The sequence below is a fragment of the Haematobia irritans genome, chromosome 1 (assembly GCF_050003625.1).
Source record: "Haematobia irritans isolate KBUSLIRL chromosome 1, ASM5000362v1, whole genome shotgun sequence".
NCBI lineage: Eukaryota > Metazoa > Arthropoda > Insecta > Diptera > Muscidae > Haematobia > Haematobia irritans.
This window is the reverse complement of record NC_134397.1, coordinates 237,180,215-237,196,772: the sequence shown is the minus strand read 5'-3', so window position 1 is coordinate 237,196,772 and position 16,558 is coordinate 237,180,215. Positions and strand designations below refer to the sequence as shown.

The 16,558-nt window shown below is 31.9% G+C and overlaps 1 protein-coding gene across 2 annotated transcripts in view; it reads left to right on the top strand.

Moving 5' to 3' along the window:
• Nucleotides 1–16,558, top strand: part of Epg5 (ectopic P-granules autophagy protein 5) — a 69,199-nt gene that overhangs the window by 38,674 nt on the left and 13,967 nt on the right. For both annotated transcript variants that reach the window (XM_075306905.1, XM_075306876.1), the window contains exons 8-18: nucleotides 2,698–2,873; nucleotides 2,946–3,907; nucleotides 3,976–4,369; nucleotides 4,439–4,776; nucleotides 9,298–9,421; nucleotides 9,493–9,791; nucleotides 9,862–10,336; nucleotides 10,399–10,602; nucleotides 15,113–15,665; nucleotides 15,727–15,951; nucleotides 16,037–16,209. In XM_075306905.1, coding sequence (XP_075163020.1) covers nucleotides 2,698–2,873; nucleotides 2,946–3,907; nucleotides 3,976–4,369; nucleotides 4,439–4,776; nucleotides 9,298–9,421; nucleotides 9,493–9,791; nucleotides 9,862–10,336; nucleotides 10,399–10,602; nucleotides 15,113–15,665; nucleotides 15,727–15,951; nucleotides 16,037–16,209 — 3,923 coding nt within the window. The remainder of the gene's footprint in view (nucleotides 1–2,697; nucleotides 2,874–2,945; nucleotides 3,908–3,975; nucleotides 4,370–4,438; nucleotides 4,777–9,297; nucleotides 9,422–9,492; nucleotides 9,792–9,861; nucleotides 10,337–10,398; nucleotides 10,603–15,112; nucleotides 15,666–15,726; nucleotides 15,952–16,036; nucleotides 16,210–16,558) is intronic.

Here is a 16,558-nt window from a genome sequence, read left to right as displayed (position 1 = left end):
GTAACACCGCATTTGGTCCGAATCTAATATAGCCCCAGGAGCCACAGTTTCACTTTGATTTGATCAAAAATTTGCTAAGAAGTACAATTAGTGGTATAGTCAAGTGGTCAAATTTTGGTGGACGTCGGTACAGATTTAGATATACGAGGGCAGTTCGGAAACTTCTTAGCCTAGCACAAAAAGCGCGATATAAACAGAAAAAAGTTAAGTGTTTTGGAAACTTCCATCCCTGTTAAGAACACATGTTAAATTTTGTTTCGATCTGGCAACTCTTCATATAGAAACAGGTGTTCAAACAAGACGCATCCGCAATTTTTTTACAATGGAAAAATTAGAAATGCGTGCTGTCATTAAAAATTTACATAAAAAAGGTTTATCGGGATAAGAAATTCATAATGATATGGTGAATGTGTTAGGTGAAAGTGCTCCTTCATATGCAACAGTAAAAAATTGGGTTGCTGAATTTAAACGTGGTCGTACAAGCATTGAAGATGAACCACGTAGTGGACGTCCAAAAACAGCAACAATAACAGAAATTGTAGCCAAAGTCCATGATATGGTAACATATTAAATGATCGATATCATGGGTATCTAAAATGATCGAGTCCATTTAATTTTGCATGAAGAACTACAGATGAAAAAGCTTTCTGCAAGATAGGTGCCGCATTTGTTAACAGTCGCTCAAAAACGCTGATGAGACTGTTGATGAGACATGGATCCACCACTATACCTCAGAGATAAAAGAACAATCCAAACAATGGACTGAAGCTGGAGGAAGGACCCAAAGAAGGCAAAAACAATTCAATCGGCTGGTAAGGTTATGGCAACGGTTTTTTGGGACTTCAAAGGTATTTTATTGATTGACTATCTGCAAAAGGGTAAAACAGTAAATTCAGAGTACTATTGTAACCTTTTGGGTCAATTAAATGTACAAATTCGAGAAAAACGTTTTGGCTTACAACACAAAAAAATAATTTTTCATCAAGACAACGCCCCAGCGCACAAGAGTGTTTTAACAATGGCTAAAATCAACGAAATAAAGAACGAGTTTCTTGACCACCCACCTTATTCTCCTGATTTAGCTCTCAGTGACTTTTACTTGTGCCCAAATCTTACTAGCAAGCGTTTTACCTCAAATGAAGGTTAGGTTAGGTTACGTGGCAGCCCGATGTATCAGGCTCACTTAGACTATTCAGTCCATTGTGATACCACATTGGCGAACTTCTCTCTTATCACTGAGTGCTGCCCGATTCCATGTTAAGCTCAATGACAAGGGACCTCCTTTTTATAGCCGAGTCCGAACGGCGTTCCACATTGCAGTGAAACCACTTAGAGAAGCTTTGAAACCCTCAGAAATGTCACCAGCATTACTGAGGTGGGATAATCCACCGCTGAAAAACTTTTTGGTGTTCGGTCGAAGCAGGAATCGAACCCACGACCTTGTGTATGCAAAGCGGGCATGCTAACCATTGCACCACGATGGCTCCCTACCTCAAATGAAGATGCAATTACAGTTGTAAACCACTATTTTGAAGACCTTGAGGAAAACTATTTTAATCAAGGGATAGAATTGCTAGAAAAGCGTTGGACCAAGTGTATTGAAGTTTCAGGAGATTATATTGAAAAATAAAAATATTTTTGAAAAACTAACTATTCTCTTTCATTGATAGGCTAAGAATAGGAATAGGCTAAGAAGTTTATTATCACAATGGACTGAATAGTCTAAGTGAGCCTGAATCTTAATCGGGCTGCCACTTTAAGAAGTTTCCGAACCGCCCTCGTAGAAAATGCTGTTATATTTCTATAGAAAATGTCAAAATTTTATTTCTATAGAAACTTTTTGTCAAAATTAGATTTCTATAGAAAATTTTGTCAAGATTTGATCTCTATAGAAAATTTTGTCAAAATTTTATTTCAATAGAAAATTTTGTCAAAATTTTATTTCTATAGAAAATGTTGTCAAAATTTTATTTCTATAGAAACTTTTTGTCACAATTTGATTTCTATAGACAATTTTGTCAAAATTTGATTTCTATAGAAAATTTTGTCACGATTTGATTTCTATAGAAAATTTTGTTAAAATTTTATTTCTATAGAAAATTTTGTCAACATTTTATTTCTATAGAAAATTTTATCCAAATTTTATTTCTATAGAAAATTTTATCCAAATTTTATTTCTATAGAAAATTTTTTCCAAATTTTATTTCTATAGAAAATTTTGTCCAAATTTTATTTCTATAGAAAATTTTGTCAAAATTTTATTTCTATAGAAAATTTTGTTAAAATTTTATTTCCATAGAAAATTTTGTCAAAATTTTATTTCTATAGAAAATTTTGTCAAAATTTTATTTCTATAGAAAATTTTGTCAAAATTTTATTTCTATAGAAAATTTGTCAAAATTTTATTTCTATAGAAAATTTTATTAAGAAGTTTTAAGGTACCTTGGCATCGACAAGTGTTACCGTAACCCAAGTAGTTCGATTGTGGATGACAGTCTTTAGTAGAAGTTTCTATGCAATCCATGCTGGAGGGTACATAAGATTCGGCCTGGCCGAACTTACGGCCATATATACTTGTTGTTTTATTAAAAAATTAAACGAAAATATTAATTGGAGAAATATTGGTGACATTGTATTTTTTTATATATGCAAACATTTTAAAAAGGTTCTCTGCTCTTTTTATCTCTGGATTTACAGATTATACGGATTATTTCAATGCCTCCGATTTTTGGGATAAATTTAAATTAGCCAATGCTGATTCATCAGATGAAGATCTCTATTATCTTTTACAAGCTTTCTTTGAGATGGCTAATGACCGTGATAGAACAAAAGACTGGGAATTAATTAAAACAATATGTCTACATATTTTCCATGTAGGTTACAAAAAAATTAAAGCTGAAGCATACAAATAAACGTTGTTAATGGAAATTTGTTTGTCTTTTTAGATTGGTTACCTCAATGTGGATACTCGTGATATTTGCTATAAAACAGCTCGTGATATGTTGGTCAATTTAACATTGGCCTATGAAGACTTGCTCTCATGCCTCTTAACTCAATTGAAAATACGTTTTAATGAATGCGAAAATGTGGTGTATCTTTTTAAATCATTGCCTCTGGAAAACTGGAAGCCATCAATGGAAAGTTTCGAAGTTATTTCCAATTGGTTGTTACATTTCGATTTTAGATCTCCGGAGAATATGCTGGCGCGCATTATTATCAGTCATCTTAATTGGTCATTTGATTGTGATGGTCGCCTCTTCCTGCCTCACAATATACATGTTCGCATGGCTTGCCTGATATCAGAAGCTTTGACCAAACATGCCCCCGAAGTTTTGGGTCTATCGGGTATTTCGGAAAGTGTTCGTCAAGTTTCAAGTCTTATTGATTTCAGTCATTCAACAAAAGAACAATTTACCACTTGGTGTTGGAGTATAGTTTCCCTATTGCGATTACATATAATGGATCAAAATGTGGAGACTATAAAACGTTGTTTGCAAAATCCCTCTGAGGGTTTGATGTTTGTCTCAGAACTGGAACGCATCGATATGATCCATCAGGGGGTGAATGAAAGTAGACCATTGGCTTTATATGTGGCCATATTGGTATCGCTGCATGGTCATTCGATACCAGTGATTTGTCAAAAAGGTTTTGAATTAATGCAACGTCTGTTAAGTGATCATCGTCATTCGGCTGTGATAAGATGTCTTGAATTGATAGTACCCTTGTTTTTGGAGACCCCTGATACTTTGGGCAATTCAGAGAGATTTCATGGAATATTGAATAATTTGCTAAATGCTGATAAGACATATTTGAAAATGGCCAAGGATATGGTATTTCCCAATACAGTAGGTCCAGTATTGGAATTGTTGGATAATATGATACATCATCAAATAACCTCATATACAAGGTAAGATGCACCAAAACCGAAATCATCATACATGATAGCTTAACTGAATAGAATCCTCTTTATTCTAGATATGGTCTGACATCACCATTGAATCTGATTAATGTATGGCTAAACTGTCTTACAGCCTTGCCCAATTGGCAAAATACTTATGTTGTCTATTTATTGGATAAAATATTACGTGTAGCCTATCAATATCCCGATGCCCATATGCAATGTATGGAATTTTTCTCTAACTACTATAGAGAATGTATGGAATGGAAGGGCACAACAAAGATGTCTAGCATAAAGGGTTTCTTTGGGGGCAATCAATCGAAAGTACCCGTTCTATCACCCTATCAACCTTGGTTGGCCATGGTCTTATTAGAGATTGAATTTAAAACTCAAGACACCTACATATGGATGGAAATGTTACGACAATTGAGTGCAGCTGGTGTAAATGGAAATGTTGAGACAACTTTAAAGGTAAACATTATTCTCCCTATAATATTCCAATTAATATTGACGTATTTTTTTTTTTTTTTTTTTTTTTAGAAAACATTATCCATTTCTAAAAAGCCTTCATTTCCGGCTAATATGTTGGTTGTCTATAAATATGCCAATTTGGTGGCCTATATGGATATAAATCATGCTCTTTTCCCTATTGTTAATCAGAAATTCTTTGAATTGTATTTGGCTCGTGTCCCACCGAATTATGATGAGCATAGTTTCCAACAGATAAATGGTGTATCCGATAAATTCTATGAGTATAATGTGCCGCTTATGAAAAAGATAAAGACACAGCTAAAAGCTGCTGAAACTTTCTATGACAATGAAGCAAAAACTCATGCCAACGATGATAGTTTGAGCTATTACTATAGGAATTGTACCAAGTAAGTTATTAGAAATATAAAAAATTTTGCGTGTATATGCATCTCATTTGAAGAAAGTATAACCAAAGAATTTTTAGTGCGACATTTGAGACATTTGCCCTCCATGAAAAAAACTGCGAAAACAATCAGTCGCGATCGCTAGTTATTTCTTTTTTCCATCCTTCTGGTAATATACGGATGGATACCACTATGAAGAAACTACTCGTCTTTTGACTCAATCCTCGTACGATCCAATTTTTGGCTTCCTCATAAGAATGAAAATACTGATCAGACAGGGGTTATGCATCATCGATGGGAATAAGAATAGCGTAGGACTTCTCATTTGTGTTTTTCCAAATAAGTTTTTACGGGTTATGCAGCATGTGGCTAAGCTGAAAATCACATTGTCGTGTCTTTTCAAATATTGTGGACGGCTCAAACGCATCAAACGGAATGTTCGGCTAAAATGCATCGGGCGAGATCAGTCTATATGAGGGCTATTCCAATGCATGGATTATGCCGATCAAAAATTGCGTTGCCTAGAAGGCCAAGAAGACTAAATTCGGAAGATCGGTATATATGGTGGCTATATTAAAACAATCAAATTCGGGGTATATATGGGGTATATTCAGCGCATATATGCGTTAACACCAAATATCTCTAGATTTCAAATTTCTAAACAAATCAGATACAAATTACGGTGTCTAAATGGCCGAGAAGTAAAACGCATCAAAACGCCTCTAAATGTCCAATTTAAAGCATTACGACGTCTAGATACTAAAAAAATCAAATCGGGAAATCATCTTAATGGAGGCTATACCAAAACACGGTCGAATGAACACCATATTCGGCACACCTGTTTGTGGACATGAAATATCTGAGACATCCAATTTCAGACAAATCGAATAAAAATTTTTGTGTTTAGATGCCCAAGAAATCAAATCGATGGGATCGGTTTCTATGTTGGCTATATCAGTACAACACGGACATCCCGTCCCCCTCCCATGTTCATGCTTTCAGAGGGTGTTCTGGGAAATTGTCAACGCTCGCAGGGGAGCGTCGTGCTAACCTTGTAAATCCTAGAATCACGAAACTGAATCTAAAACACAAGCGGAACACATGGTTAGAGCATCTGAACCAATCTAACCTAGGCACTCACATACATAGGTAAGTTGTGGTCAACTGCAAGAACCCTCTCGAACCCCTCTACAAGGGATGATGGTACCTCAGTCACCATTGACGATGTGACTGAGATGACCGAAGACATGTTCGGAGTTTTCAACTGAAAGTTTATTGAGCATCCCGGGAGTGATCTAACGAGAAGGAGATCTACACGTCGCATCTGTGGTCCCCGAACCAGCGACATACCACAATTTCCCCCAGCCAAAGTTACCAACATCAAGAACAGCCCAAAACCATCCAAGGCGTCGGGCCCCGACGGAATTTTTATGCTAATGCTGAAGTATCTGGGAACATTGGGAGTTGAGTACTTGACCACTCTCCTCAATTTGCTCTTGGAATCACTTATTATACCCAATGTCTGCAAAAGAGGTAGGGTGATTTAACTACTGAAGCGAGGCAAAGACTTGAGAAAGGAAGATTCGAACAGACTGTGTTGGCAACACTGTAACATGAAAGAGTAATTTTTCTGCGACTGCTGACTTATCCGATTTTTTTTTTTTAATTTAACAACAAGTTATCCATATATTTTTACATCAACACACCTACATTTAATGGCGCCCGCAACAACAAATATTGTTTGCCCAGTGTCCAAAGAAAAAGTAACAAAAACATCTGGTGGTGTTTTATATGTTGCAACTGGTTTCTATAGAAAATTTTGTAAAAATTGTATTTCCATAGAAAATTTTGTCAAAATTTTATTTCTATAGAAAATTTTGTCAAAATTTTATTTCTATAGAAAATTTTGTCAAAATTTTATTTCTATAGAAAATTTTGTCAAAATTTTATTTCTATAGAAAATTTTGTCAAAATTTTATTTCTATAGAAAATTTTGTCAAAATTTTATTTCTATAGAGATTTTTTTCAAAATTTTATTTCAATAGAAAATTTTGTCAAAATTTTATATCTATAGAACATTTTGTCAAAATTTTATTCCTATAGAACATTTTGTCAAAATTTTATATCTATAGAAAATTTTGTCAAAATTTTATTTCCATAGAACATTTTGTCAAAATTTTATTCCTATAGAACATTTTGTCAAAATTTTATATCTATAGAAAATATTGTCAAAATTTTTTTCTATACAAAAATTTTGTCAAAATGTTATTTCTATACAAAATTTTGTTAAAATTTTATTTCTATACAAAATTTTATTTCTATAGAAAATTTTGTCAAAATTTTATTTCTATAGAAAATTTTGTCAAAATTTTATTTCTATAGAAAATTTTGTCAAAATTTTATTTCTGTAGAAAATTTTGTCAAAATTTTATTTCTATAGAAAATTTTGTCAAAATTTTATTTCTATAGAAAATTTTGTCAAAATTTTATTTCTATAGAGATTTTTTTCAAAATTTTATTTCAATAGAAAATTTTGTCAAAATTTTATTTCTATAGAAAATTTTGTCAAAATTTTATTTCTATAGAATGTTTTATCAAAATTTTATTTCTATACAAAATTTTGTAAAAATTTTATTTCTATAGAAAAATTTTGTCAAAATTTTATTTCTATAGAAAATTTTGTCAAAATTTTATTTCTATAGAAAATATTGTCAAAATTTTTTTCTATACAAAAATTTTGTCAAAATGTTATTTCTATACAAAATTTTGTCAAAATTTTATTTCTATACAAAATTTTGTTAAAATTTTATTTCTATACAAAATTTTATTTCTATACAAAATTTTGTCAAAATTTTATTTCTATAGAAAATCTTGTCAAAATTTTATTTCTATAGAAAAATTTGTCAAAATTTTATTTCTATAGAAAAATTTGTCAAAATTTTATATCTATAGAAAATTTTGTCAAAATTTTATTTCTATAGAAAATTTTCTCAAAATTTTATTTCTATAGAAAATTTTCTCAAAATTTTATTTCTATAGAAAATTTTGTCAAAATTTTATTTCTATAGAACATTTTGTCAAAATTTTATATCTATAGAACATTTTGTCAAAATTTTATTCCTATAGAACATTTTGTCAAAATTTTATTCCTATAGAACATTTTGTCAAAATTTTATATCTATAGAAAATTTTGTCAAAATTTTATTTCCATAGAAAATTTTGTCAAAATTGTATTTCCATAGAAAATTTTGTAAAAATTTTATTTCTGTAGAAAATTTTATAAAAATATATAAAATTTTATTTCTTTCATTCGTTTTGTTTTATTATTGTTGGTTTTGTTCTTTAATCATTGTTGTTGTTTTTTTTATTTCTTTCATTCGTTTTGTTTTGTTATTGTTGGTTTCGTTCTTTAATCATTGTTGTTGTTTTTTGATTTCAGCTTAAAACCGTGCATTGACTAAACTACAAGTGTAGCTTAACCAACAGAGGAAAGAATTGTTGGGTTTAATGAACTGCCTTAATTTATTCCGATAATTGGTTGATGGTTAGGTTAGGTTAGGTGGCAGCCCGATATTTCAGGCTCACTTAGACTATTCAGTCCATTGTTATACCACATTGGTGAACTTCTCTCTTATCACTGAGTGCTGCCCGATTCCATGTTAAGCTCAATGACAAGGGACCTCCTTTTTATAGCCGAGTCCGAACGGCGTTCCACATTGCAGTGAAACCACTTAGAGAAGCTTTGAAACCCTCAGAAATGTCACCAGCATTACTGAGGTGGGATAATCCACCGCTGAAAAACTTTTTGGTGTTCGGTCGAAGCAGGAATCGAACCCACGACCTTGTGTATGCAAGGCGGGCATGCTAACCATTGCACCACGGTGGCTCCCATTGGTTGATAGTTTTGCTGCAAGTAGAGGATGCTGATGAGAAATGTGGTAATTCCGAAACATGCGTCCATCCAACCATCTTGCAGTCTATAGGGCTTTGCCCAAATAAATTTGATAAACATTCTTTTCCTCTGTTGGTTAAGCTACACTTGTAGTTTAGTCAATGCATGGAATCAAAAAACAACAACAAAATTTTATTTCTATAGAAAAATTTGTCAAAATTTTATTTCTATAGAAAATTTTGTCAAAATTGTATTTATATAAAAAAAAAAAAATGGCAAAATTTTATTTATATAAAAAAAATTGGCAAAATTTTATTTCTATAGATATTTAATGTATCTCTTAGTTGGAGAGGTATATTTTACAAAATCTACCAAAACATCAATAATTCTACCAATTACCAACTGTGTCAACCTTGTACGTGATGCCCTAGCAGCTACAGAAAAAACAAATGAATCTTTGACTGTTGCGGTTATCAATCATAAAAGTCGTATTAAACCTTTTTTTTATTTCAGCCAAACTAAACATGCTATAGCATAATCGAGTTTAAAAACCAGCATACAATGTTTTAGCAGCATTTTTATGTTCCTTCCCTTAACGGGGATTTATAATTTATTTTAATTTCTAATTTCAGAATAATGAAAACATATGCCCTGTGGCTAGAAGATACTGCCATCAATAAAATGTCAAAAGATCAAGATTCATATCCACCACAATATAATAATGAAAAATTAAAAGAAATTTTCAATGGACCAACGGTATATCAACTATTTCCTCTTAACATTATAATGGAATTTTCTTAAGAATTGCAATTAATTTCGTTTTTCAGAATCACTGGACAGAATTTTTATATTTACCTTTAATACGTAAACAACAACGCTATCAATCAGATCAATGGGCAAGAAGATGTTTCCGTTTCCAAACTGCCAAACAACTACGAAGTCCTTTGCAAGCTAAACCTAAAGCTACTCCTATACAACGTATAAAGGCACATTTAAGTTCATATGATAAGCATTTGGAACCTCCCAAATATGTGAAACCAGATATGCTTATGCATCATAGTGATATAAATCAAAACTCCCTGAAGGAGTTGAAGGAAAAACTAAAAGCTCTAACAAATACAGCAACGTAATTATAAAAATTTATATATAAAAAAGAATAGTTTTTATATAAATTATTCCTTATTGTTTTTTTTTAGAAAATTCCATTTCAAAACTTCCGAGTTAAATGCAATTAATCGCAACTATATGGATAATATTGTTCAGCTTTATAAAATGGTGCCTTATGAAGAGATAAAAATTAAAAATTGTAATTCTTTGGTTTTCAATCGTCGTTGCTCGAGTCCAGCTCGCATAGTAACAATTCTGGAGAAAATACGCAAAGATGAACAAATACAACATAAGATTGATACATTTCGTGAAAGACACGATAAAATAGTCGATGAAATGTTGAATGAAAATGTTGAGGAATTTGCTCGTTGTGTGGGAAAAATTGGACAAATATTACGTTTATTGCTAACAAGGCAAATGAATGGTGAACATAATCCTGAGGATCGTTTAAAATCGAATATTGGTATTGCCTTTTTCTATCATGTCATTGAAAATATGTCCGAAATAACAATGAAATTCAATGCAACGAATAAATTTTACACCGAATTGCTTAATGATTTAGGTGTAAGTATGCAAATGGAATTGTTTGTAGTATTTTTACAATATATATATTGTTTGTTTGCCAGGTATTTATTCAAGAAAATCAAGAAGAAGAAGGCATGAAGATTTTAGAATTGGCCCTGAAACGCCCTAATTTGCTGAAAGAATTAGCTGGTGTCTTTGTTCCCTGTCAAACACGACCTCCCTACTTTCTACAGATGTATAAATTTCTTATCGAATCCCATTTAAAACTCTGTGATACTAAAACCTTATTTGTTCTATTTTCAAAGGTAAGTATAATGTCCATATTCATAATATTTTACCGACAGTTTATTGAAGAAATTTATATGGTAATAGTAGTTTTAAAGTTTACGTTAACTTTTATGAATACTTGTACGAAGTTTCACACACAATAAAATATAAACTTTTGATTTCAGTATGTATATATTATGCTATACAATTTAAAATACCTAAAAGAGATAGATTATCGGACTTATTATTAAAAATCATTGACAATGATTTTTAAGACTATGGAGAATAAAATCTGAAAAGTCATTTCTTAAACGTACCTTATAAGAGTCTATGCTTAAAAACTTAACTGCAGATTTTTAATAAAAACATTTTAAGTAAATAAAGGCAAAACTCTGGCCCCTGAGCCATATAAGTGAAATAACACCGCATTTGGTCAGTATCTAATATAGCCCCAGGAGCCACAGTTTCACTTTGATTTGCTCGAAATTTTGTAAAAAGTACAATTAGTGGTATAGTCAAGTGGTCAAATTTTGGTGGACGTCGGTTCAGATTTAGATATATCTCCCATACAAGTCTTCCGACCAAGTTAGACTCATATGACCTCCGAAGAACAAATTTTCACTCTGAGACCATAGTTTCACTCCGATTTACTTAAAATTTTGCACAGGTAGTAGAATTAAAATTCTAGATATATATACCGAATTTGAATCGATTCAGATTTAGATATAGATCCCATATATATCTTACGCCCGATATGCCATTATGTGACCCCAAAAGCCAGGAGTTTTCTCTGACTTGCTTCAAATTTTGCACAAAGAGTATATTTGATAGTATCGTGAAGTGTGCCATGTTTGGTTTAAATCGGTTTAGATTTATGTATAGCCTCCATATAAAACCATTTTCACAGAATTCTCAATTTCCAGATTTATTATTTATATATTTACAATCATAATGGATTATAAAAATAAACAGGAAATATAGGTGTTAACCAAGGACAATATACTTAGATGGGAGATTGACAAGGGTCACACCAAATGTTGCTGTACGGCGCTAGGTCCATACAGGATATTATAAGTTAGTGCATATGTTTGCAACACCCAGAAGGAGACGAGATAGACACATGGTGTCTTTGGCAATAATGCTCAGGGTGGGTCCCTGAGTCGATATAAACATGTCCGTCCGTCCGTCTGTCTGTAAACACATATTTGTGATCAAAGTCTAGGTCGCAGTTTAAGCCCAATCGCCTTCAAATTTATATATTGTTTCCTTTTTTTAAATAATTGTTACCCATATTATTATTATTATTTTTAGTCTTAAGTCATTATGTTTTTATAATTTTGTATTCTAAATTTTGGAGTAGTCTTTATTGTAATTTAATCTATATCGGCCCATGGCTTCAAATTACAAAATCGAGAAAATAAAAAAAAATAAATAAAAAATAAATAAAAATAAAAATTTGACACAAGTTCCTCTTTTGGGTCACAATAGAACCCTATTGATTTTGGAAGAAATCGGTTCACAATTAGATATAGCTCCCATATATATCTTTCGCTCGATATGCACTTATATGGACCCAGAAGCCGAGAGTTTTACACCCCATTTGCTTGAAATGTTGAGTACTTCATAAATTTTCTATAGCAATAAACTTCTGATGAAATTTTGAGAAAATTGTGTATATGGAAAAAAAATTCTACATAAAAATAAAATTTTGACAAAATTTTCTTTATAGAAATAAAATTTTGACGTTTTCTTTATACAAATAAAATTTTTACAACTTTTTTTATATAAATAAAATGTTGATAAAAGTATCCTTATCATCATCTGATCTGATAAATGACGTATCCTGGTAATCAGTCATTTCACTGGGATCACATCCCTTTAATTCTCACCATTGACACACCTTACGATTTTATAACCACCGAATGCCGGACGTTCATCAACCAAATGAATGTCAACTGGGACGGCTTCGGTGAATACAAAGATCGCCGCTTCCGTGAGCTCCTGTCCCTTTGCCAAGTTGATATGTTCCGGGGCATCATCAAGGCCCCGCTTCATACCCGCTGGTCGAATTGCCGAGGTCAGGCCCAACTTCCCAACCGACAAGTCATGACTCGCGGACGAGTGTGATAAACGCTGTTGCCCTATCCCTGCTGATTCTAGAATCAGGAAACTGAATCTTGATGTTAGTAAGATAGTCGACGAGCACAAGCGGAACACTTGGTTAGAGCACCTGAAACAATGTAACTTAGGCACAGGAATAGGTAAGTTGTGGTCAACAGTGAGAGCCCTCTCGGACCCCTCCATAAGAGATGATGGAATCGACATTTGGCGGCGAGACGGTGACTGATCCGAATAGATGATAATTTTGAGAAAATAGATAATTTTTGAGAAAATTTTGTATATGGAAAAAAATTTCTACATAGAAAAAAAATTGACAAAATTTTCTTTTTAGAAATAAAATTTTGACAACATTTTCTTTATAGAAATAAAATTTTTACAACTTTTTCTATATAAATAAAATGTTGATAAAATTTTCTACAGAAATAAAATTTTGACAAAATTTTCTATAGAAATAAAATATTGAAAAAATTTTCTAAGGAATTTCGTCCCATTCACGAAAAAATATCCCCAATTTGGGAAAAATTCCCAATACTGGCAACACTGTTTGGGCATATCGTAAACAGGGTTGCCATTTTGGTCCGATCAGATCAAAATGGGTCCAAAAAAATTTTAATCTTTAAATTTGGTCCGATGGTCGGATCAAATGGAGTTTGGTTGATTTTGATCCATTTTCGTCAAATCGATAACTTTTTCAAAATTTTCTATAGAAATAAAGTTTTAACAAATTTTTTGTAGAAATTAAATTTTCACTAAATTTTTTATATAAATAAACAAACAAAATTTTCTGTAGAAATAAAACTTTGCACAGAAATAAACTTTATAAAATAATTGTGTATAGATACAAAATTATGCAAAAATGTTACATAGGAAGAGCTTTTTGTAAAATTTGTATATAGAAATAAAATTTTGTGATAACTTTTTATAGAAATAAAATATTGACAAATTTGCTATAGAAATAAAATATTAACAAAGTTTTCTATACACTCATAGAAAAAAGTCTGCTAAAAACAGCAGTCGATGTCTGCTGTTATATTTTTGTACTTCAGGGCCTAATGAACAACAATTTATAAAATTTTTAGGTTATAAAATTTTCCCCAAAGCATATTTAAGAACCAAAAGTAGTTTTTGGTATATTTTCGCTCTGTAATATACTTACAAGCTCCTAAATACGATCAGCAAACATTTTGTTTGCTGTTATGCCTCAATTCGATAAATATTCAGATTTTTGGTCAAATACTATAGATATTCATAAAATATTGTGTTAATTCTTTTAGGATAGCTCCTATGTTGACATTTTGCCAAAATAAAACATATTTTAGTGTAATCGAGCTTAAAAAATAGCAGGAAATGCTATTTCAGCAAATAGTGACTGCTGTCCCTTTCTTTCTGCTGTTTTAGCAGACTTTTCTGCTGTCCCTACTTACAAATTTCTTTGGGTGTAAAAATAAAATTTTGGCTAAATTTTCTATAGAAATACAATTTTGGCTAAATTTTCTATAGAAATAAAATTTGAACAAAAATTTCTAATGAACTAATTTTTTTTTTCAAAATTTCATTTCTATAGAAAATGTTGACAAAATCTTCTATACAAATAAAATTTTGAAAAAATTTTCTATAGAAATAAAAATGGGAAATAAAAATTTTATAAAAATAAAATTTTGTCCAAATTTTCTATACAAATAAAAGTTTGACAAAAAGTTCTATAGAAATAAAATTTTGACAACATTTTCTATAGAAATAAAATTATTAAATAGAAATAAAAATTTGACAAAATTTTCTATCGAAGTAAAATTTTGGAAAAATTTTAACTTTTAAATTAAAATTTTGGAAAAATTTTAACTTTTAAATTTAATTTGGAAAAATGGTCCGCTGGCACGAATTTTGGGGAAATGTCGGTCCAAAATAAAAATTCATTGTGGCAACGCTGATCGTAAATGAGCGATTTCTACCCTCTTTATTTCTTTATACTCTTTGGTGCTAACAACATAGGTGAGAAAGGTTATATTTGCAATACTCTCTTGTATCATCTTCACAGCTTCCTCTGATGCACTCTTCTTCGGAAATAATAGCGGCTTATTTGAGGTGTTTCCCATCTGCAATTGATGGCCCTGTGTCCAATGTTAATTTGCCTTCCAAAACTAGATCACTTTTTTTAGATTCTTCTGTTATTTTTTTGGGGTTTTGAAGGTCAGGTATTTTAATGCGAATACAAGATCAATTTATTCCATTTTTGTCATCCAACGCTTCGCTGGGGGATTCCAGCTTCTTCAGGGATGGTATTTTATTGAATATTTAATCTTTTAGTAAAAAAGTATTTTTTAAGTTTTCATAGTGGCTAGAACAATTAAAGTTTAGAAGTCACTATTTTCTCATTTATTTTTTACTCTAACTTACCCATATAATTTACTTCTACTCATTTCTTTTCAGTTTGATTTAATATTATGGCTTGAATCATTTAGTCCTAAACTCGTCGATATCAATCAGTTGTTACAATTGGTCTTACAAGGCTTAGAATCATGGTCTCAACCATCATCAAGTCTTCTGCAAGATCAATTTCGTCGCCATTTAGTTCATATCTTTGATTATGATTTTCCCGAACACTATGGAGAGGTTATGCAGATGGTCTTGGATCGCGTATCCGATAACAAATTGATGCCAGTGGTCTTACTTGATCTATTGAATAGTTTACTTGTGCAATATAATTGTGAAGTATTTGCTGTGGATACACCGCAACATAAAATCCAAGAGACTTCGATGGATTTCGCTAGAAGACAATCGTTGTTTAATCTTAAAGCAGCTACAGATACGGTAATGTTGTTTGCTCGTCATTTTCAAAAGGAACGTCTCAACCATGGTCTTCATGGTCTCTATCCAAAACATAAAGACTATTGTAGGCCTTTGGCCATGTGGTTTTCCTGTTTTGGTCATTGTGTGGTCGTGTCGGCTATATGTACCTATCAAGAACTACTAGCCGATCAAAGTAAGTTTGTTTTTTTTTCAGATCTGTGGATTTCTTTCTAATTTTAATTTCGCTATTTCAGTTTGTGATTTAATATTTGGCTCAATTATTGAAATGTATTCGCCATGGCTTATAACCTATACTGAGCAAACTATCAAACAGTCATCGGCTAATTGGATAAAACAGCTTGTGGAGAGTGGTAATGGTAAGGTTTTATATCCCTGGAGCCCCCAACATGCCCAGACAAGTAAAATCATGATAAAAAATTATGTGCAAACTTTGAAGTTTATCATTGAAAATCTTCCCAGTAAGTACCAAGGCTTTCAAAAGATCTCAAAGGGCTCTAAAAAATATAAATAATCCGATTTTAAAATTTATTTCCATTTTTATAGTATCCCATAAAATATTGGCCCATTGTTTTGGTTGGTATATTCATCATTTTGCTGTCCCCAATATGGAAAGCCATATTTATGGTCCCATTCATGAAGGTATTGCAGAATTGTCTTGGGAACATTTTCAACCCCAACCGGAATATGTGGATATGCTTTATGATAGTCTTCAAAAGGTAAAATAATTTTTTCATTATTTTCCATTTGTGAGGTAAGAGATTCATACTTTTGGATTTTTCTATAAAAATTTTTAAGAAATCGACAGTTTTCGAAATCGCAGTGAAACAGTTTTTCATTGCTCGGATTGTGCCATTTCTTTTCTAAATGGTTTCACCGCAATGTGAAACATCTTTTGAACTCGGCTATAAAAAGCAGGCGCATTTTCATTGAGGTAAAGCATCGGGTAGCACTCATGGCAAGAGAGAAGTTCACCACTTGTGGTCAATCCCACGGGGGCGGGTTCCCAGCATCGGATTGAACCGTCTTTTTGTGTTGGAGGAGGTGCATCCCGAAGTGCATTCTCCG